Here is a 24567-nt window from a genome sequence, read left to right as displayed (position 1 = left end):
GTGCATCTGTATGGACCACTGTGCATTTATGCTTGCAAACACGGTGCAGAAAAAAGCTGGGAGAGAGAGAGAGAGGAGAGCGGGGTGTGGAAATGAATTGTCTGATAGATTTCTGATTCCGAGAACTAATGAAAGGGATGAGTCAGTAATGTTGCTGCGTGGCAGAATCTCTCCAGTTGTTTGTCTACAATACAGCAACATATTTGAGTATGAGCAGCCTATTATGCTGGTGAAAAAGTTACTGGTTGTCTTTGAGAGTCTTAACAGTCTTACTGTGATTCCAAAGGCAGTAACGTTTTAAATTACACACTGCAATTACAGTGTAAATATTTTGTACATATACAGTATGTAAATATCAACAAAATACTCACTTGAGGACACATTTAGGTACAAGGTAAGAAGACAAGAGGCTAGGGAATAAGTTGTTACTAACTTTTTATTTTTTAATTACGGACTACAGATTCAATAATTACTGGGTAATACGGCAGACAACCCATTTATATCAATGAGGGTAGATGAAATATTAGAAACACCTCTCAGTGTAAACGAATACAGCTCAACATCACCACAAACCTGAGCCTCCCAGAATGATCATAAAGTTGAATCAGTACCTCTCAACAAAACATTATAACCTTCATGAAGGTGAAGATTTATTGCAGGAGTCCACAGCTTTGCTAGCGACTCTTTGAGCTGAACGCTAACATCAGCATGCTAACAGGCTCACAATGACAGTGCTTACGTGATGATTTTTTTTAGCAAGTATAATGTCTACCACATCAACATTTTAGTTCAGTGTGTTTCAACAGCATGCTAACATTGTCTGATAAGCACTAAACACAAAGTTCAGCTGAGGATGACGGGAATGTCATTAGTTTTGCAGGTTTCATGAAAAGTTCAGGGATCACACTTATTAATATTCATCCTGAGGGGAACATCAATGTCTGTACCAAATTTCATGGTAATCCATTCAGTAGTTGTTGACATATTTTTACTTGAAACCACAAATATCAACCTCATGGCAATGCTAGATGACGCGTCAGGGATCGCCAAAGTCATTTAGATTATTTTGTCTGGAAAACATGAATGTCCATTCAAAAGTTATGATATTTCAGTCTGGACAAAGAGTGGTGGACAGACCAACATTGCCACCCCCAAACACGACATGACACCCAATGATGTTTCAAACATCTCATATTTAAAACTTATTAGTGTATTTTCTTTTACTAGTAATTATAAATTAAATGTACCATAACTACTTCCTCACAATATTATTATTATCACCCTGTTTTCCTACACTTCCTGTTGATCCCTTGTTTACCCTGAAATTATTAATTATATGTGTATTTCTACTCTGCTCTCTCCTAAATGCAAATGTGTTACCCACCTATTTCCTGCGCTTCATCCCCTACCTAACAGTAGTATGTTATTGATACCCTGTATGAACTTTGTAAATGAACATTAAGGTAAAGACAGAAAAGACAGATTGACAGTCAACAGAGACAGATAATTACTGTTGTCTCCTTTTTCCGCCTGCTCTGAAAACTGAAACTTTGAGAAGTTGATATTGACACCGCTGACCATGCCATATGTGTGTGTGCGAGTGTGTGTGTGTGTGTGTGTGTGTGTGTGTGCTCTCCTTAATCTCTTCACGTACTACGACTGTAACCAGGTCAAGTAAAGTAGAAGGCAGGCTCAGTGTCACACTGCTCATGTGTTGCTGCACACATGTGATTGTACAGTATGCGTGTGTTCACGCTTTGTATAAGGATTGTGCCCTGAAGTGGTTGTCATGGCAATTTCAATGATTGATCAGGATTATTGATCTGTGATCGAATTCCCACAGTGAGTGTGTGTGTGCGTATTTGTGACAATGGCATGGAATAAAACCCTTCCCCATATATAATGTTATGTGATGGTCACCATGGAAACACACCCAAGGGGCGCCTACCACACACTGATAATAATGTTTGGCCTAGATACCCATCCTCAACCGATAACAGAGGGAATGTATTTCTGCCTCTGTGTGTGTGTGTGTTTGTGTGTGTGTGTGTATGTATTTCAGAGACTAATGTAAACCATCATTTGAACACACCACAGTGACAGAGCGGGAGTAAAAAATGCATGAAATGATCCTGTGGAGCAGAAAGAGTCTTGCATGAGTTACACGAGACTGTAAGTGTGAGAAGGATGAGACGAGCTAGAAGGAGAGGGAAAACTGAGTGGGAGTGGAAGTGGAAGCACACAGCCAGGGAGACCCAATAACAACCGATTACTACCAACGCGCGCACACACACACATACACAGAGGCTTCATCAGTTTTTTTCTCGGGGAGAGTGAGATGTTAGCCGTCGAGGTCTGTGCGAGTGTTTGTGTGGCTGAATGTGTCCTAGATATCCTGAACTCTGTTGTTGAGATACACTAAATGTTTGATGTATGATGTTGCTTTAAGAGTTACGATAGCTGCGAGGAGTCTGTCTGCTGTGGGCGTTGATTGGGTATTGCACGGTGTTTCCCTCCTCTGAGTGAAAATCTAATCTTAGTTTTTAGCCACACTAGTGGTGAATCCATTCAGTCCAACAGTTTGGTCCAGAGCAAAAATATCTCAACAGTTCGGTGCAGACATTTGTAGACCCAGAGGATGAATCAGATTGACTAAGGCGATCGCCTGACTTCATATCTAGCGCCATCAGATTTCCACTTGTCCACTTTAGTCAAGTCAAAGTAATTTTATTTATATAGCCCAATATCACAAATTGCAATTTGCCTAGAGTCGTTACAATCTGTACTGCATACGACACCCTTTGTGCTTAGACCCTCAGTTCAAATGAGGAAAAACTCCCCTAAAAAATCCTTTTAACAGGGAGAAAATAGAAGAAACTTTAGAGAGAGCAGCAGAGGAGGGATCCCTCTCCCAGGACTGACAGGACTGACAGACGTGTCATCTTGACATAATTGGTAGGCAGCAGGCCTATGACCCCTGCTGGCATCTGCTTTCCATCAGTCAGGGTTGGTCTTGTCCAGTATGTTGATCAGCTGACCCTTGGAGAAGCTCAGCTCAACCCGATTGGCAGCGGTGTAGTCATACATTGCAATAACTTGGCACACTGTTAGATGGGGGGGGGGGCTTGCTGCTGGGGACCGAGGAGCTTGACGTGAGAGGAATGAAACCAGCATGACAAGATACAAATGGGTGACAAATTAAAACAAAAACCAACATAAAGTGCAGTTGATTTAGAGTTTCAGAACCAAAAACCTCAACCAAATTCTTTCTTTTTGGACTATAATTTAAAATACTCATATTACACAAATATTGCACACACTGTACACACTTTCTGTGTGTATATGTTTATAGGTATAACATATGTTTATAAGTAACTGTTTTTAGCGTCCTAATGAGCTAAAGCTGAGCATGTCACACTAACATGCTAAATATTAGCAAGTTAACATGCTTAATATTAGCAAGTTAACATGCTTACAGGCTAAAACTTACAGGCAGCTATGGCAAAGTTCTAAATATGTGTTTTGCTAATGTAGTGTACCCGGTTTTCTCTTTGTTTCTCCACATCCTGCTGCTGATTAATCTGCCCAAAAGATGAGCTGAAGTTTAAGGCAGCCTTTTATACTAAACCAGGAAGTGGAAGAAGCCAACTTCCTGTACTGAGCAGGGGAGCTGTGAACTGCACAAGACATTCTTAAAGAATGGCAGCATGTCGATACTTCTTTTGGGTTTTGGTGGTAATGGTATTTTATTTAGTTAGTTTTCTTTGCTTTTGTGTTTAAAACATTTGAAGCATTCTTTTTTCTTGTGCTTGAAAGTTTTATTTGGCCAAATAAAGTCTTAACTTCTCAAACTTATCCTTGTGTCCCTTGGTCCCTGACATACAGTATGTGTTTATTTGCCCAAAACAGCCAAAGTACCAACTGTACAGACGTCAGCTGTGGCTAACTCGCAACATACACACACCAACCGTGTGCACGGAGTGTGTTGTTTTGGGTGACTCAGATCTGAAAACCTCAATGAACTTCAGGTATTTCTGATAACTTCCTCCAGTCCCTCTCCCTTTTCCTGATCTATTGTATCTGTAAATTTGTTGGGATAAGTGTGAATGTTTCACTCAAGTTGAGTTCACATGCAATCCACTAAAATCTGCTTCATATTCCGTCTGGTCACACTTTGACAATGTAGAACTAAGCCTGACAAGCTGAGTCTGAGATGCCTGAAAATGGCCACCACGCAGAGTATAAACCTTTATAATTTAGGTAACAACATGGCTTTTCCTCCAGCACAGCAACATTTTCTGCCCCGCTAGTAGGATCTAAGAATAGCAAAGTTGTCTGTCTATTTTTAATTCATCCAAATTTGTTTTCTAGCATGTAATGAGCATTATAGCCTCTGAGAGCCACTACTGTGGGACTCTTGTTTTCTGTCTAATGGAGTGTAAACATCAAACAAAACATCCCCAGAAAATTATTTGGAGGCCATATGTAGAAATTAAAAAATTAGCAGGAGAGCATTTAAGACTAGTGCTCCCTGTAAGCTGTTTGCTTAGACCTACTGTATAATGCAGCTCTAAAATTAGTTCCCAAAGTGGGATCCAGGGACTGCCAGGGGCCCTTTAGGGAATTGGATGGAGCCCCCAGAAAAATGAGCAGTAGTTTAGTTTCAGCACTATTTTAAGACACTAAGGATGCCTATTCTGCCTTTTTCACTCTCTGCCTTGTTGGTACCACCTACTGTAAAATACGCACGTCTTTTCTTTAACGAGGGTTCATAAGAAACATGATATTTTTGGGAATGCTGGCAATGCTGGAAAGTAACAAAATTTCATTTATTCAAGAAAGCTATACATATACAATTTTGAAGTACTTGTACTTTACTTGAGTGTTTCCATTTTATGCCACTTTATACCTCTATTCCACTACATTTCAGAGGAAAATGTTCAATTTAAAATACTATATGGTGTGATAGATTAAACCACCCAACAAAAACAAAATCCACCTTGACCAGCTTTACAATAAAATACTGATAATATGTGAATTCAACAGTAATAATAAACTCATAATATGTATAAAAACGTTATGAAATTAGTTATTTTGCATAGTCAATACTTATATTTGAAAATATACTTGAAACCTTTGCATATTTACTTAAGTAAAATCTTTGTAATCTAGTATTCTGGTATTGCTACTTTTACTTAAGTAAATGATCTGGATACTTCTTCCACCACCATTATAGAAATGTTGTTTTTTCATAGCACAGTAACGGTCATTAGTAATACTTGTCCTCTGTAACCTGTCATAGCATAAGCTGATTTCAAGGTATTGTGTGGGAGCTCTGCCACACCTTTGGGTTTAGTGAATCGACATCCCTGCTGAGTGAGTGTGAAGCATCATCTCTTATATGACAGCAGCATCCTCCGCCCACACACACACACACACACATACACAGTCCGGGTCGCTGGGTGGTGAGACAACCGCCAGGCAGAGACAGAAAGAGGCATAGAGAGGTGTACTGTGAGACGGAGAAGAGGGGACAAGTCACATGCTCTGACTTGCTCCATCAGTGTCAAGTTAACCAGCATTAAGAATAAAGTTCTCTATTCAAAACTTTCACAATAAAACAATTGGACGAGATTATTATTATTATTATTAGAATGTTTTTCCTTTTTTCAAATTCACTCACCATTAGTCTGTATGATGGGGCGGTGCCACACTGGATGGAAGCTATGACAACAATACAAGAGGCGGTAATTCAGTTCAGCCACCGCAATTAAACAATCACATCTAAAAGTCAGAATGGCAATTAGGGAAATTACCTGACAAATAGTTGTTTATTGATGGTAAACGCCACATAATACATATTTAGCCTAGTCTAGTAGCCGCTAACCATGTGGTTGCCATGGGTTTTTTTTGAGGCAGCCATTTCCCAAAGAAAAAAGGGATTTTTTCGCTCTGAATAACTAAGTTACTATGCTTTGTAATTCATACTAACTAAATGTAAACTGAGAGCCCAAAGAATAGACCTATGCTACAGTGTTCAACAAGGAATCTGTTGGCTAGTAGCTCAAACTAACCAAAAACTGCCCTGTTGTAATTACATGAAATAGCCATCCTATCCAGCATAACTTAGTGAGTAACGTTATAGCCCACAAGGTAAGCTGAAGTCTGTGTCTTTTTTAGCCGATATTTTATCAAACTAACGTTACTAGTGTTTCGCAATATTAAGGTATATTGTAAAGTGTAGCTTCCGGGACTAGACTGTATTATTTTGAAGGTAAATTCCGAGTATGTCCGGTCCGCCTCTCTCCGGCTGGCTTGACGCCGCTCTCCCTCTCCCCGGTGCGCCTGAACTCCGGTACCTGACACCGCAGAGCGTGTCCAGCGGCTGTAGGGACGCAGACGCACGGGGAGCCGCTTGGTCCTATTTAACTTTACTTTTATTATTAAAACTTCTGCGTCACATTCCTCTATCATTTTTTGTATTCTCTTTTGCATCCTCCCGACTGACGGGCTGAGTTTGGATATCGGCAGGGGGTGAGGAGGCAGAGGACCAGCGGGCTGCTCTCAGATGGAGCACCAGGGCTCCGGGAGCCCAGGGCGCACGGCGGACCCGGAGTGAATGACGGTGGTGGATGGACGCTGCTCCCCGGTAAGGACGGCAGGCAAAGTTTTTGATTTTTGTGCTATTATGTACTTTTTCTTTGCTCTCCTGTCCCGGGCACTGCGCTTGGTGAATGCCCGTGGCACAATAGAAAATGTCCAGGTCCTATGATGTCGCTCCTTCTGAATGGCGATGTGTCTTCCACAAAGAGGAAAAAATGAAAATGATATTCTCATAGGCAGTTATAAGTGCATGTGGTACTGTGTAATAAGTTAGTGACCTTATCGTACTTTATGGTAGGCCTATGTATTTTTTTACATTATATAAAATCACAAAAATGTTTGGTTTTATATTATTCTACAGTTTATTATAGGATTAATTAGACTGTTTCGTTTGAGTGCTCCGAACCAGAGTGCAGCTGGAAAATGCTGTAGCCTCATAGATGTCGTCGGTATATGATACTGGCTGGCCTTCAAAAGAATGTATATCCCTGTGTAACACTAAGAAAATGTTTGCTTTTCTGGAGAGCTTGCTCTGGTTTTACTGAGCATAAATCTGCTGTAAATTCTTGGTAAAGACTTTGGGCAATTTATGCATTTGTAATGAGTGCATAGTATGAATATAAAACTTAATGGGTTTCCTTAGGTCTTATAGAGGTATGAATATATTTGTGCTCTGGTGACTGGTTGAGATTCAATAGGATGATTTAATTTCCACATGGCCTGGCTGTTAGCAAGGGAGGCTCATAATGAGTTTTTAAAATGTTTTGAAAGGACTCATCAGCAGGTTTTTAACTGTGCAGAAGAATGGCATTCTTTTTTTTCAATGGTTAATTGATGTCTGCCCAACAGCTACTATTGAATCACAACAAAAAGCCTTAAACTGTGCGGCCCTGGACTCCTGACATAGTCTAGGCTACGTGCCCATAATGAAAATACGCAGGAAAGAAGGATACTGGCAGATTCAATCTCATTATTTTCATCAAACAGATACACTCCTCTCTACGCTGTGGACTTGCATGCCAGCTTTCCTGTTGTCCTGTCACACTGTAGGCAGAGTATATATGCCTGCATGGACTCGTGGCTGGCTCAGACTTCTATTGTCCTGATTCTTCTTTATGTTAGTTTTCCAAATAATCCAGCTCTTGCTCCAACTTAATAACAAATTGGTAGTTTTGGAATAAATTTGCCTGAAATCTCTTGGGATCAATAAGCAATGGAATGAGCACACGGTGGACCAGTGCGAAGCGTTTGCTGTGTACTCGTGACAATGTGGACTGTGTCACATGCTCCAGCTCCCATCTTTTCCTGCCAAACTCCACTGCATACTGCCCAATAATGCAGAAAATGTGATGAAATTAAAAAATGATATCTGAAGCCAGGAAATGAATCAGTTCTTGTGATCACGCTCTGAATTTAAACTGAGATTATCATTCAATTTGACATTTCCTACATGATATTCCAATGCTTCAAGAAATTCCAGTCAGTACTTATAAAAATGAACCACAGGCTGCTGTCGCTTGATAATGTCACAGTGTTTCATGAGATTTTATCGTAGATTATAGCTCAAGGAAAAAAATATATAAGTAACCCTAACCATCATGGGAATTTATTGAAAATGAAAAATAAATTGAATAACTGACAACATCAGTAATCAACTCCACACTTTATTCTCTTCATACCAGTATGAAAAAGCTGTCTAAGCTACTTTCTCCCTGTATGTCCGGATTGTTTAAAGCCAGTCTGGATTAAAAACATCAACAGTAATGCCCTGTTGTCATCACTAAATTGTACAGCTGTAGGATTATAATGAAGGGGTCTAAGTGCTTCCTGTTGTCTGCATTGACTCACTGTTTGCACCTTTTCTCACGTCTATTAGCTCAGTCTGTTTGGATTTATGTAGATTTATGTTTCCTGCACAGTACTGCTTTCTGGCTGTGATTCTTCTTCCTGAAGGTCGCTTATTGTTTCAGAGAAAAACAGAGAAGCCTTTTTTTATATGCTGCTTTGCTAGAGGGCAAAGGGTCTCGTGGACAGGATGGCAGGCTTGACAGTCAGCGTAGTTCCGGTTTGTTTCAGGGAGCCACAGCGTCAGCCACAAGGCAGCGCAACAGAAACACACACATGCATCCATATGTTGTCGTCTCCTGAATGGTCTGCTGGTGCCCATGCGCCCTTTTTTAGGTCCAGGCTGTTCACAGCACAGCCATGACGGGCACCCAGGAGCCAGACCTGTATGAGCAGCACAGAGGACCAACGCAGAAGGAAGGCGATGAGGAGGAGGAGGGGGAGAGGGTGCATGTGTCAGTTGAGGGAGAGGAGAGGGAGCAGGACGGGGAGGAAGAGGAGGACGAGGAGGAAAAGGAGGAGCTGCCGTACCCCTCTCTAGCACCAGTCGTTCTTTTGGTTCTGACCCAAACCAGCCCACCCCGCTCCTGGTGCCTTCGAGCTGTCTGCCACCCATATCCTTCACTGCCAGTAGTGCATCTTAAGCACTGCGAACATGTGTGTGCTTGTGCGTATGAGTGTGTTTCTGTTTATAATGTGAAAGAGATATTGTCTATTTGTGTTTCAGCTCTGTGCTTTCTCTAAGCCACTGTACCTACAAGGCACCTAGCGCCTAGATGTTTACTTTACATTTAAACACAAGGGAGACGGGAAGGTCAGTATTGTTTATGTCCATGTGTGTGTATGGGTGTTTGGAAGACCTCAGGTATTTCCTTGGACCCATTAGCTGGAGGAAAAGATGGCTAACATTTTTCCCTGATTGGTGGTTTCCATAGTGACAAGCCCTAATGAATCTCCAGGGTTACAGTTGCCTGTCAGTAGCATTGTTACTGGCCTCCGTTTCTAGAGCAGAACGAGTCACAAATAGTAGAAACTCACGTCACCTCTCGAAACTCGCTCCGCTTCTGTCTTCATCGTCTCACCTCCCCTTCCCCTCCCTGTCTCTCACTCTCTTTCTCAGCCTCTATCCACTTCTGCTGTAGACGTGAAGGTGTGAGTGTGTGTAGTTATCAGCGCTCTAGTGTGTGTGAGCAGCTATGAATACTCCGAAGCATGCATAAACGTCAGCAACACCTCAGGGATTTGTCAAGACTTTCCAAATTGAATATTTTCCACTGCTTATGACTCTATGAGTGCATGCCTATGTGCGTGCGCGTGTCGTTGTGCGCTTGTGCTCGTCTGCGGGTGTTTGCCATCGTCAGCACTCTGTGCACTCTATAAAATATAAATACATAATTGCTGAATAAATAAAACGTACACCAAGAGGAAAAGAAAAAAAAACTACAAATGCCATGAACTAAACTCTTCTGTAGCCTGCTGGGCTGTTACCATGGTCGCATCCCAGAACATTGTACGCTCACTGTGTCAGCACTAACTTACTGGACACGCTTAAAAACACACACTCACGATCATACACACACATGCAAGCACGCACACACACAAGCAAGTGAATGCCCTCACACAAACGAGGGAATCTCCCATGGAGAGGCTCTTTAGAGGAATCACCTGGTTGCTTGGCAACAGCGTAGCTCTCTGCCCCGACGGCCCGGTTACTTCCGATTGCAGTATTTGTTTGTTTTTGTGTGTGTTTGCGTGTCTGTCTGTCTGTCTTCCTTTCCATTTTTGTGTGTCCATACAGCATGGCTACTGGCATGTGTCCCATTTTATGTTTATCCGTATATTCTTCTGTACTTAAGAGTTACAGCGTGTGTGTGTGTCTGTGTGTGTGTGACTGTGAGTGATCTGCGGGAGAAGTAATGTGGGTGGACGTTGTGCGACAGCGACATTAATGTGAGCGCACTTGGGGGGGGGGCAGTCCCCAAGAGCTGTAAGTCCCATTTTTCCTGAGGTGACCCCTCCTTCCTTGCACTCAGTACATATTACAAATTAATTTCCCATCTCCTTTCCTTCCATTTCCTCCCTCTTACAAACACAGTCATCCTCCTTTGTGCCATGTTTACAACATACTGTACATCTCTCCACCCTACAGCACATCGAACAAATTTACTTGGAACAAAAACAAGATTGGCTTTTGCTATTATATAACATTCTCTTGTATTCCTTCCAAGCTACATTGATTTCTGTTATTTCCTGTTTCTTCGGGAGGAGACGTTAGATTCACTGTGTGGAACAAGGCGCCTACTTTGTGAAGTGCTGAGCTTTCCACGTGGCAGTTATCACGCTCCTTTAAAGTGTAACATATGATACACACAGAAACACACACACACATGTGGGGAGATGCGGGGGCAAGCACACACACTCACACACACAGAGGACATAACTTATTCAGCAGTGCATGAAACATTCAGAGCGTTTCCTTTTGTTTAAAGATGAGAAAAGCTGTATCTGTCACTCCTATACAAGTACCTTTCTCTGCCTGTCTTTCTTCTTCTGTCCTCCCTCTCTTTTCTTCTTTCTCTCATCCCTCTTCACTCAATATCAATCCCTTGCCTTCCTTTTTATCCCTCTCTCTTTTCCTCTTCCTAAACTGCCTCTTAATTGGGTTGAGGTGTGTGTGTATGTGTAAGGGGGGGGGGGGGGGGGGGGGGTTGCGATAGGGAGATGGATAGGAAGAGGTCTTACTCAAAGTAGGGTGAGCTGTCAGAATCATTTCAGCCAATTAACATGATTCCAGCAAGTGTTTCCATGGTTACACTCGTAGGGGGTGGAGCCAGAGGACTTGACAACTTGACAGTAACTTAACTTTCAGACACTCTCTCCACACACACACACACACACACACACACTGCACATGACAGACTTTGAGCTTAACTAGGTGACGTTTAATCAAGTCTGTATGTATGGATTCCAGAGTGAAAGTGTGCATCCAAGCAGCAAAGAGCATGAGGAAACTAGTGAGCAGGTTGCTCATTCATACACAGTAGTTCACATTTGGGGATTCCTATCCAAACCACATGATTTTTAGATCAATGCTACTTTCAAGTAAGGCACCCTTTATGGGGTTTATAAGTTCTGGCTAATGGCTTTAATAATAGTTAATAAATCATTTACCAATGCATTATAGATCAGTTAAATTACATTAATGACTGGTGTTCCTCTGGCATTACACTTGCTTTGTCCCTTTTAATAACATACCAATATAATATCTGCAGATGTGATGGCCTACTAAGAAAATGACAAACTCGTGACACTTAATTAATGACTTACTAACGTTTCTAACTGCACTTAAGTGTCATGCAGGTCATGAGTTTATCCTTTTCTAAAGGTCTGCGATTATAAATGTAGTAAGCCTTTTTGTAATGCAATGTATTTATTCTGACTTTCAGACATACAAAAACACAATCAGAAAGAAAACATATACACAAGCAGAACTTTATCACAAGAAAAAAGTAACGAGTCAAAAGCAGCAAGATCTATTAAAAGTATAGACCATGAAGTTCATGAATGAAACCCTCTTCATCTTTTCAAAGTCCTTTGGTTTTCCCTTTGTTAAAAATTTACATTTTTTCATAGAAGACCAGCTTGACAGACCTTTGAACATTGTTGACTAAGAGTTGTTTTTAATGGGTTTTTCAAAAAACCCAGCCATCATATATTTTCCATCAAGATATTTAATCATAAACCAAAGTATTGGATAAATTAAAGTTTCGACCTGATGATGGCGCTAGATGAAAAGTCAGAGGATCACGACAACAATAACAATTCATCCTGTGGGTGACATGAATGTGTGTACCAAATTTCATGGCAATCCATAAAACAATTATAATGACTTTTTACATATCTTTTTTTCCCTTTATCATACAGGAAAGTGTAGTGGCAGGAAACAAGGGTAGAGAGAGGTGCATCACATGTCCTGAGCTGGAATCAGATCAGAAACACACGGCCATGTGGCATGCTCCCCAACCACCCAGCCCATAGTTCGTGATGGTTTTCGCTTAAAACCACAAATGTGAACCTCATGATGATGCTAGAGAAAAAGTCAGAGGATCACCGAAGTCTTTAAGATTCATCCTCTGCTTACTATGGATAGCTATCAAATTTCACAACAATCCATAGTAGTTGAAATCTATCAACTACTAGAGCCATGCTAGCAGCATCTTTTAGTTAAGAGGTCATTAATAAGGACTCACAGGTTTCTCACTTTGTAATAAGCCAGTGGATAAATGTTATTAGTGAAGGGATTTTACAACAGTCCATTAAGTCTGCAGTAAGTAAATGTTAATAAGCTGTTAATAAATGGGTTTTGATCCAAATTCTCTGTTTTTCCAGAAGGTAAGTGGTCAAATGATCCACTGGAGAGGTCTTCCGCATTCATTTAAGAGTTATGTAAAAAGACAAAGCAAGTGTCCTGCCGGAGGAGGATATTACACCACCCAAAGAGGTTTTTACAGCCGGGCAGCCCTGAAGTTGATCTTCTTAATGGGTTATAACTGATATTTAAAGCTACTTCTAACCTTTTATAAAGCGTGCGATATTAGACAGTGGTACCACACTGGAAAATCTAAAACCTTCTCAAGCATGCATAAAATCTGGCCATATCCTGCGTACATCCAGACGGCCTGTGTGTCCCTAAGGAAGATCCTTTTAAGTTAAGGAACGTTGCATATGAATACGTTCCCACACGCTGCAGCCTTAGCATGTGTATGCCAACCAAGGGTGGAGGATGATGCCAGAAAGATCAGGGTGATGTGATCTGATTTGATTTATAATGTCTGCCTGACCTTTATTACCTGTGTTGGCACTCGAGGAGAGAGAGAGTTCAAGAGGGGGAGAGCATGGGAGATGATGAGGAGGAGGAGGAGGATGGGGGAGGTGGTGATTCTCAGAGAGGGAGGAAGATGAGAGGATGATGCAATTAGGGAGAGAAGGCAAAGCATGGAGGCCACGTAACATTTTCAGTTGTTTACATTTAAAAGAATTGTCAGGGTCTTAACCTCTCTCATCCCGCTGTTCAACTGTGCTTGTTTTTTCTGAAGCATCTAGCCATTTTTCTTAACCCCTTCTCTAATTACCCTGGTTTCTTGCCTCCCCTACTGTATCTATATCTATCTCTCACCCCGTCAGTCTCTCCATCTCTCTAACAATGTTAATTATTAAGTGTAGTTGTAGTTTATCTGTTGGCTGAGACTCAGGTTTCTGACAGAGAGACTAAAGCTCTACCCAAGGGCAGTCATATGTGGAGATGGTAGAAACAGCCAGGGAGAGCAGTGAACAAAAGCAGTCCGGAGAGAAAAGAGAGGATGAGAGAGGCAAAAAAAGATATGCGAGAAATTATATGGAATGAAGATGGGAAATTATACCGCACTATATAAAGGCAGAGGGACAGACAGAGAACAGGAGGACCGCGGAGAAGAGAAAAATAATTGGGCCAAAGAGAGGGGGGAAAGGCTGTAGAGGAAAATGAGAGATGATAGAGAGAAAGGTTGAGTGTGAGAGGGGATAAAGGAAAAGCAATGGAGAGAGTGAAACAGAGAGACGGAGGAGAGGACGTTCCCACCGTGTTTCATCACTGATGTTGAATGATGGACCAACCGTGGAAATACTCCCATCTCATCCATCACTCACACCTTGACCCTGCCCCGTCCCTTGTTTAACTATGCGTGCGTGTGTCTATGTGCGTGTGTGAGTGTGTGTTCTATGGACAACAGGGTTATTTAAGCTGCTGTAATTTATACAGATGGAGCAGGATTAAGACGACCCTCCTCAGCATTGAGGAAATGAACGATGCCTCAGCAGGTATTGAAGGACTGAAGGACGTCATTTTCTATTTTGTGTGTGAGTGTGTTTATGTGTGTGTGTGTTTGTATTAATTGTGTTCCAGTCCAGACAGGATGCAAGCGGATTGTGAAACTCAGAAGTCAGTTCCCACGGTGAGATGGGGGTTCCCATGGCAACCACAGCAAAGGGAGGACACTGGATTACCCTCTCTCTCCCTCTCTCTCTCTCTCTCTGTCTCAAGGGTGATAAAGGATTGTACTCTCATTAATTTTTTCGCCCTCTCGAGAGCAAAGTGTCCGGGCAGGGGACTTTGTGTGTGAGCGTGTGTGTGTGTGTGTGTGCACATGTATCTATGTCTATGTGTCAATGTGCATTCTCCAGGCTTTGTTATGTATGCGTCCTTGGCTCTTGAATACATCCCTGTCATCCATTCAGCAGTTTTCACATTTCTGCTCAAATGTGAGTGTGTGCGTGTTTGTATGAAGCCAACACAATCTTTCCTTTAACTTTCTACTTCAGACTATTTTCCCTTTTAAACCTCCCTGCTTTTCACTTCTGAGCCGCACTCCTTCTTCCAGTTTGACAGCTAGCAAGCAACACAGATGCACAAGCACACACCCTACGCAAGTTTACACTTAAACTGACTTCAAATGTCTTGCAGACTGTTTCATGGTAGCTGTCTTTCTTTTGTAGTTGTGAATATTAAACATGTCAAAATGCCTTGTCAGAAGTTGTGCTTGTAAATTAAAGCTGATACATTTAAGCTTATTCTTGCAAGTTTCTACCCATATAGAAATTGCATCTTAGGTTAGTGCATTCAGTTCGGCGCTTTCAAATTTGATTTTACAAGCCGTGAGGCATAAAATTCACACATGGAGTTGTGTGTGCATGCTCAGACAGATCTTACAGAGTCTTAAGTTCAGTCTGGTAATGTTTTGTGCACTGCAAGATAGACATGGCTGGACCTTTAACATCTACCAGTCAGTCTCCTCAGGATTTCCTCAGGGTTGCTACAGACATTACCATTGGCTAGACACAGATTGGTGACAAAGGAAAAACCTGAATAAATGAATGGAGAAACATAATGAATGCAGATAACTCCACACAGGACACGAGGGGTCACTGAATATTTTGATGAGAATGAAAACTATATGAATCACATCCGATTGTCACAGTCACCAGATCTCAGTGGGAGATTTTGGAGTGCAGTGCAGTGCAGTGGGTTTGAACCCACCGGCTGCCTTTCTGTGTGGAGTTTATGCATGTTCTCCTTGTGCCTGCGTGGGCCCACAATCCAAAGACATGTAGGTTAGGTTAATTGACTGCAGGTGTGACTGTGAGCGTCAATGGTTGTCTGTCTCTATGTGTCAGCCTTGTGATTGACTGCCGATCTGTCCAGGGTGTACCCCACTTCTAAGGATAAGCAGTTATAGATATTGGGTGATAGACAGTGCTCTCCAACAGCATCATCAAAACACCAACTGAGGAAATGGTGTTTATCACTTCAGTAGAGTTCCTGAGACTCTATGACAAAACATTCTGGCAGCTTGTGATGACCCAACACCTTACTAAGACACTTTATGTCGGTTTTCACCCATTTGTAATTCCATTAATTGATTCTTAACACTCTGTCAACTCCATAGATAGACTCTAGATACTATCACCTATTGGTTTCTGATGGTGCGTTGACAGCTTGGATTTGGGTTTACTGCTCACCAACATAACCAACACCGACTCCTGTCAATCAACCTATTGAATTTAATTTACAAGCACAGCTTGATGAAATATGCTAATATTGAATATTGTTTTTGTAATCAATGTTCAAACTCTTCCACGGTGTTGATCCTTAACCTTGTGTCACATGGTTTGAGCGTGTGAGCATTTTGGCCATCCTGCTGAACTGTGTGACTCTAGGGATGTTCCAGCCCTGTGACCACACCCCCTTCCTGCTGCAGGTAAAGCACACACACACACACACAGACACACACACACACACACACACACACATTCACACACTCACATACACACAATCTGAAATTACAAACTAATTATGTTGAGCTCTGAGACTTTATTATCAAGGGTCTGAAAAGTTTTTGCTTTAATTTTTTTCCCACTTAATCAGTTTACACTAATCCTCTGGGTTTGTGTGTGTGTGTGTGTGTGTGTGTGCGTGTGTGCGCACAGGCTCTGGATGATGGGATCTTTGTGTTTTTTGCTGGGGAAATGCTGATGAAGATGGTGGCTCTTGGGGTCATAGGTCAGAGTGGTTACCTAGGCGACACATGGAACAGATTGGACTTCTTCATTGTTATAGTGGGGTGAGTTTTTGACAGACGCACACACCCGCATGCACACGTACACACGCGCATCTGACATTAAATATGAGCCAAAAGTGTGTGTGTATGTGTGTGTTTTGTGTAAAGCTTAGACACTTGTTTAATGCCAGTTAAATGTCAAGCGTGTGTGTGTGCGCGTGGTGTGTGTATGTGTGTGTGTGTGACAGCTCCGTAGAATGACAATGGCATCATTCGGTCCTGAGAGACAGAGACCTCAGTGATTGGTAGTTAAAAGGCTATGTATCCCAGAGACAGTGCACTGCGTTCTGCTGGATTCCCTGTAGACATTGAGGGTTTGCCAAGGTCAGGCTGATCAGGATGCCAGTGACACAGCGGTGGCTTTCCCTCTCCGCAGAATGCTGGAGTACTCGCTTGATGGACACAACGTCAGCCTATCAGCTATCAGGACCGTCCGGGTTCTCCGCCCACTGCGAGCCATCAACAGAGTTCCCAGTGAGTTTTTCTCCTTCCTCCAACACACACTGCACTCAGGAAGTTTTAGGACAATTTTTTTAATTGTCTTTCATTGTTTTGGCTCTGTGCTCAAGCACATTGGATTTTAAATTAAACAGTGACTGTGAGGTTAAAGTGCTGACTTGTGTGTTCGCATCCAATTTGTGTGAACAGTATGGGGCTCTCCTGACTTTAGGACAATGCAGCCGGATTGTAAAGAGAGAAGAGAGAGGCAACTAAGGAGATTTTTATGGTCAAGCGTAACATCATAACGTTCTTGACTGGACAAGTCGCTGACCTGACAACAGTCTAACTCATCGTGTGTTTGACTTGCTGAAAACCAGATTGACGACAAAAAGCCCCTGAATCAAGCAATAAGTGAAGATGACCGCAGAAGTCACTGACTGAACAAAATATGTATGATGACTGTGCAAGACTTCTTTCAGGTTATGTTAACTTGTCCAATCAACTCTTTGCCCCGTGTAATTGGTGGACCATGTATAAGATGAGATGCTACACTGTTCATCTGATGTGGAAACACACTCAGCTGAAAGTCAGCAACCTCATTAGTCACAGCCAAGACAATGAAAAATGTGTCTCTGTCCTTGTAGTCGCTGGCTGCACAGTAAATTCCACTTCATTTCTTTACAGCTGCAGCTTTCCTTTTGATGGACGCATGTGTAAACAAATCAGGACACAGTGAACAAAGTCATGGAAATCATTGTGATGCTCGTGTTGTTCTTTACAGCTCTGTGCACAAACTGGCCAGCCAACCTTTATTTTTTACTACACTCTGTGACCTTGGCACAGCTCAGACCGAGTTCTTGTGAAACTGGAGAGTATGTTTGAAGTAGCCAAGACAAGAAGCAGTAAGGAGGAAGATTTTGTATCTGAGCTCTTCAGCAGAGTTGAGTGGAGGCCAATTATCAGTGCTTGAACTCTAATTATTTGCCATTCAATTAATTACAGTGCTCCAGTTTTGTGCAGAATACATTAATTCTTCTCATTTATTCTGTCTGGCCAACACCTCCTGTGACTGACATTTGCTAAAGTTTACATGCAGATCTTCGCCTGTCTAGTGCGCAGTTGCCTATGGTGTTTGTGCTGTATGTGTGTGTGTTTGTGTGTGTTGGTAGGTATGCGTATCCTGGTGACCCTCCTCCTAGACACACTTCCCATGCTGGGCAACGTGCTGGCACTGTGCTTCTTTGTCTTCTTCATCTTCGGCATCGTTGGCGTGCAGCTGTGGGCGGGGCTACTGAGGAACCGCTGTTTCATGGGAGAGGATGTCAAGATGTGAGTTACTATAGTTACCGACAGGTGTCACAACAAGGGATGCACTGGCCTCATTACTCTGAACCCTGTCTCAAAAGTTTGCTCATAACTGATTAGCTTCTATCACCCAGCTATTTATTTCTAAGAGGGGATCAATATCATAGTCTGATCTTGTTTGTTCTCTTATCAGCTCCGTCTGGGAGGAAGTAAATGTGTAAATGTGTTTCCTGCTGGAACCTCCAGCATTAGAGATCACAATTCAAGGGATTAAGAGGGCTAAGTGAATTTTGTGTGTCGTTATTCAGGGACTCTGTTTCAGCACAAACCTTCAGACTTTCATTGTCACTCCTGTTCTCTCCTACATGATCCTTCATGTCATACTCGATCACTGTCTAACTGACACTGTTACACCATCACTCTCACTCTCGCTCACATGTTCACAAACACGGCCATATAATATCACATAACATCAGATAACATCACATTCACCTCCTGGCCTTACATCTGCTCAACCATCCCGATTAGATAATAATCCCTGACAGTGGTATGGTGGTTTATGAAGAGATAGGGGTGCATCAAAACATCCTTTATACTGTTGTACTATTTGGAGTAGTCAGAAACAAGTAATAATAGTAGTTTAATAATGATGATGATGATGACAGTTCATACTGTAACTGAATACTTACGAATGATAATAACCCTTTATTTATGTAGCAGCTACAAAACAATGTTACAAAGTGCTTTACAAAAGAAAAATTAAATGAAACAATAATATTTGCCCAACCAAATGTATATAATATAATACAGCAAATAACAGTACAGTGAATAAAATAAAACAAAATACAATAAAGTTATATGCAAACAGTAAAAAACAAATAAAACATTGTAGAACTGGAATATTGTAGCTTTGGCTGATATAAATAAAAGCCTTTTTTTAAGAAGTGATTGTAATTTAAGACAGTGTTATGTCAGACAAAAACAGAAGCATCACCACTGACAAAAACTTTTTTTTATTATTTTAACTTTATCACAGAGCCAGGAGTAGTGATTGTATTTCTAACATACATCTGTATCAGGAAACAGGAAAGGTATTATCATATTATTAGTGGCTTGTGGTCACATTAGCCTGCTGTACAGTAGCCTATTCATTTTCACTAAAAACTAATCCTTCACTAGATTTTATTTTGGCAATTGGATTTCTTTTCTGCTTCATAAACAAAATGACCTTTCCTAATAAGAAGTGAGGGAGCACCGCTCCTCTGTGACCCCTCTCTACACCACAGATGATTGATTGCTTATCTCTCCTCTGCATCCTCACTCTTTCTTCTTCCTTTCCCTTCATCTGTATTTCTCTTTGTTTCCTCATTTCCCCCTTGTGTATTTCATACTGTCTTTGTTTTTTTCCAGTAAACAGACCTTTTGTACAAACAAAAGGTTGCTAAAATGATTTATCTCCCTACAAATTGTCCGAACTTTACCTGAATTTGTCCAGAAACTTACTGTTTGTATTTTAGACCCACTTTTTTGTTTTGGCGGTTTAAAGCATAAGGCTAGCGATATTCTACATTTTTGTTATTGTCAACAAATCCCATGAAAGGACCAAAACCAACAATGAATTGATTCCACTAACAATTATTATTTGTGTAGCCAAAGTCTGATACAGCTTATTCCTCTGTGCCATAGAGCTCCATTGTTGTCAAAAAACGATTAAAAACACATTAGTGAGCCACACCGTTGCACTGGGTGTTCTGTTCTTCATTTAAATGAACATGGGCAATGTAGTTTATTTCGAATCAATCTCACATACATACTGTTGTTGTAAGCACCCACTAGCACATCGGATGTCTATTAGTCCGTGGCTGAAAATAGTCCCCAACAAATGCAATATTTACTCCTGTCTGAGTAATAAAAACACAGTGTCCAGCTCTTTTTGTAAGAATAAAACTACATTTATATTTTTGTGACCCATTTTTAAAGATTTACATCTTCATAAGGGATCGGCTGGGGGCGAAGTGCCACAGACAGCAGAGAGGTGGAATCAAAAACAGTCTAAAGAATTGTTGGTTTGGTCTTTTCTTGGGATTTGTTGACAATAAGGAAGCATACAGTTGTGTTTGTTTCCTCTATTAGATTTAATTACTGTATATTAGTTAATCATTTTTATACATGCCTAAAAATGTAATAAAATAAAATGTTTTTTCATCCACCTTCTGCCCTTCTTCCTCAGGAGATATAACATTTCCTTCCTGAGTGGCTACTATCGGCCAGATGGCACCGATGACCACCCCTTCATCTGCTCAATGGAAAGAGAGAACGGGATGCTTCGGTGCACTGATGTGCCTCGCCGCCGTGTAGCCGGGACTTCCTGCTTCCTGGGTGCTGAGGAGGCCCGTCCAGAGATAGGACTTAAAGTAGATGAGCCAGTGTCATGTGTAAACTGGTACCAGTATTACAATGAGTGTCGGGCTGGGGAAATAAACCCACACAAAGGAGCTATTAACTTTGATAACATTGGATATGCATGGATCGCCATTTTTCAGGTAAATGTTCAAAGGGTTCATATACAGGGATACTGATCTTTAATCAGTGAATGATGTGCACACTACACACCACACTTTACTATGATTTCTCTGGTTCATACAGGTAATTACACTAGAAGGCTGGGTCGACATCATGTACTACGTTATGGATGCACATTCTTTCTACAACTTCATCTACTTCATCTTCCTCATCATTGTAAGTACACACACACACCCATAAATTGTTGCTTGTGTAACAGCTAGACGACATGTACTATACTGTGTGTCACAACAGTGAAAACGTTTGTGTTGTCATAACCAGGTGGGCTCCTTCTTCATGATCAACCTGTGCCTGGTTGTCATAGCAACCCAGTTTTCTGAAACGAAGCAGAGAGAACATGCCTTAATGAAATCAGAGCAGCGCGCCCGTCAGCTCCACCAATCAGCTTCCACACTGGCCAGCGACAGCCAACCAGGAAGCTGCTACGAGGAAATCATCCGCTACGTGGCGCACCTGGGCCGCAAGGCGTGGCGGCGGCTGTCCCGCTACTACGCGCAGACACGCACGCACTTTCACTGTGTGTGTGTGTGCCAGAAAGACAGACTCAGTGGAGCTGCCAGAGGGGGCGGAGTTGGGGAAATGAACGGACTTGCCCACCGGCACTCAGGCCACGCTCCCAATGACCTGTCACACCTTCATCAGCTTTATCATCATCACCAGCATCATCACCAGCATCATCACCCTCAGTCTGAGCCTGCTGTCAGTAATGGAGGGAATGGGTTTAATTATCCCTTCATATCGCCACTCTTCAGTCACCTGGATGCAAAGGGCCGGTACCAGAAGAGTCTGGTTGCCACGGAGACCATCAACAGACTGCCGCAGCTGGTGGTGGAGCATGGTGAGAACGAAGGAGTGTGTGTGTGTGTGTGTGAGTGCTCTCAAGGCCATAGCTTGTCAACTTGGGCCTTTCAGGGATGGAAGCTCAGATTTGGAGGCCCTTGGCAAAGACCAGCACTGGCACCCCCTGATGTCAACAAAGCTTTAATGTGCCTCTGTTTGTGTTTGTGTCAGAGTGATTTGGGTAACTTTGCTTTATTTCTTGAAAGAAATAATCTTTGAGAGTCAGTTCACCCAAATTACAAAAGAACATATTTTACCACTTACCTTCAGTAGCATTTAGACATGCAGATCACAGACTTCTTCCAGACTTCTCTGATACGGTGGAAGTGAATTTAATTTTGCTTTCGGTGCTCAAAGCATTATAAGAAAGAAGAAGAGCTTCCTGCACTCCTTCACAGTCTGCACAATTTATTTAACACATTGACAAGCTTTCAGTCATAGACCTTGATCAGGCCTACAAGGCAAACTGAATGCAAGAGCACTGTGCATCTGTATATCCCTTACATAAGACCACACTCTGGGTATTATAGTCCCATGGCAAGATGGAGAATAAGGGATATGATGTATGAAAAACATCAGGCAAATACTGTCATACCTCGCAACACCATAGTATAACCTCAAATCAAACTCCTTATTCAAGTTGAGGCGTCTCCAGACAATTGATCCAAAACATCTCTCTCTGACCTAACTTTTTGTCCAGATCTCCTCCTCTGTGCAGCATAACATGCTTGATTCTCTGAATTATCATGTGAACATTTATGAAAATGACATTCAACTGGATATTGAAGATATTCTGCCACAACATTCTTTGCATTACATGTGATGAACGACACTGAAAATCTTTTACTTGTGCTTTTATTGTGCTGTGGAACGATGCGCAGTTGCCACATGGGGAGTTCATTATAAAAATACATTTTGATACAACTGCAGCATGTCTTGCCAGAGACAATGCCAAGTTACTGGATAAACCACACACATTTTTTTGACTTAAGAAGTTAGAAAATACTGAAAACTGTCAAAAATGGCTTCCACTGGGTCCTTGAGGATTTTAAGGTGATTTTAATGTATTTCCCAGATGTGAGGGGCTTGAAGGAGTACTCCATAAAATTGCACTTTTACAAAAGTGGGGGGTTCTTTTCAGAGAAACATGAAAATGGATGGTCAAAATAAAAGCAGCCAAGATATCTACACTTTTAATCCCTTGTATGGTTCATGCTCCAAAACCACAAAAGGTCTTGCAAACTCCATACACCCAGTTGCTAATGTAGGCTTTCCATTAAAAACTTTAAAACTTAAGTAAGCTCCTCCAGTCTTAGACGACATACATCGGGAGTAGTGCTCCCCATGATGAGTAAACTGAACTTGATGTGTAAAATCTGTTAAGTAACAGAGAAAAGACATATTGAGTTTTAATACAATTCAGTAAGAAATTCTAATTGTAGCTGGGACACATCCCATAGACCAGAAACTGAGCAGAAACTATTCAGTATGCAGTTACATGCACGAGGGATCCTGGGTCAAAACGCTGAAAACCACAGCTCTGGTGTGTGTTTTTTTGCGTATGTAGTGCAGAGCCGTTTTCAGCAAGTCTGCCTGCCGAAAGTTTCCTTGCAGCCCACATTATCTATAGACACACACCACAGAACGGCTAGATTGGATTTACTATATCAGTCTCCAGTGAAACATGAATTTGTTGCAATTGTGATGACAAGTGAACTGCTCGTGCTAGATTAGTGTTTGTTGTTATGTCATCGGAGCATTCCTCCCGAGCTGCTTGCTAATGAATTCCGCTGAAATCTTACTCCCGCTTCACTCCATGCCCCTCCCCCCCAACACACACACACACACACACACACACACAGACACACACATCCCTGTTCTAATAAAAGAACTCCCCCTCTGCACAAAAGCATCCCAACTGCACAGTAGCTTCCATGTTATTGAATTTTGTCTCCCAGAAATGAAATGAAGGTGCTCTCCTTTACCGAGCAGAGAATATATTGAATGACAGAAAGTCTACACAAGTGCAACATACAGAACCAACTATTTACTGTGCCCTTGTGCATGCATAATTTTTGTGGCCTACATCACCCCCCCCCCCCCTCTTTCTGTGCAGGTGGGGGCGCTGGGCATCCTGCGTTACCGTTGCCAGGTGAAGTCCCAGGAGAGTCCTCAGTATGCCCGTACTGCATCTACTACAACCAACTTAGTGACAGCGAAAATGTTAATGTGCAGACTGAGGACCGGCATCATGGGTACAGCAACTCATGCCATGGCAACAGCCCGTGTCATAGTAACAGCCCATGCCATTGTAGCAGCCCATGCCGCGGTGATACACAGGTGTCTGGGCCAAAGAAAAGGCTGTGCGAGCGTTGCTGGGCGGGACTCCGAATTAAACTAGATCTCATCGTTGGCAGCAGATACTTCAACAGAGGAATCATGATTGCCATCCTTATTAACACATTGTCGATGGGCATAGAGTACCACGAACAGGTATGTTTGTGTGTGTGTTAGTGTAAGAGGCTGCACGTTTGTGTGTGCATGTGCATGGCTTCTTGCGCTCCTCTTGCCGATTGTATGTGACTACAGTTTGATTGAAAATGGATGTGCTAATCACTGTGTGTGGTGAGTCAATGAACTTACCCTCCAATCAACACTTACAGCAGCACCAAGCATATGGGATCACGAAGTGTGTATGTGTGTGTGTGCGTGTCTGGCTGTGTGTGGCTGTGTGTGGGTGTGTGCTAGCATGTATCAGGAGATGGAGAAACTCATAAGACCTGAAGTGTTAATTAAA

General features: G+C 42.0%; 1 protein-coding gene across 1 annotated transcript in view; it reads left to right on the top strand.

The window, feature by feature from the left end:
* Positions 1-6619: 6619 nt before the first annotated feature.
* LOC139300098 (voltage-dependent T-type calcium channel subunit alpha-1H-like) overlaps positions 6620-24567 on the top strand; it is a 38813-nt gene continuing 20865 nt past the window's right edge. The window contains exons 1-10 of the mRNA XM_070923089.1: positions 6620-6649; positions 8785-9062; positions 16148-16241; positions 16471-16604; positions 16978-17075; positions 18212-18371; positions 20578-20890; positions 20994-21086; positions 21192-21768; positions 23887-24263. Of these exons, the coding sequence (XP_070779190.1) occupies positions 6620-6649; positions 8785-9062; positions 16148-16241; positions 16471-16604; positions 16978-17075; positions 18212-18371; positions 20578-20890; positions 20994-21086; positions 21192-21768; positions 23887-24263 (2154 nt within the window). The remainder of the gene's footprint in view (positions 6650-8784; positions 9063-16147; positions 16242-16470; positions 16605-16977; positions 17076-18211; positions 18372-20577; positions 20891-20993; positions 21087-21191; positions 21769-23886; positions 24264-24567) is intronic.

Source organism: Enoplosus armatus, chromosome 2, assembly GCF_043641665.1.
Source record: "Enoplosus armatus isolate fEnoArm2 chromosome 2, fEnoArm2.hap1, whole genome shotgun sequence".
NCBI lineage: Eukaryota > Metazoa > Chordata > Actinopteri > Centrarchiformes > Enoplosidae > Enoplosus > Enoplosus armatus.
The sequence above is the reverse complement of the archived record's forward strand: the minus strand, read 5'-3'. Positions and strand labels throughout refer to the sequence as shown.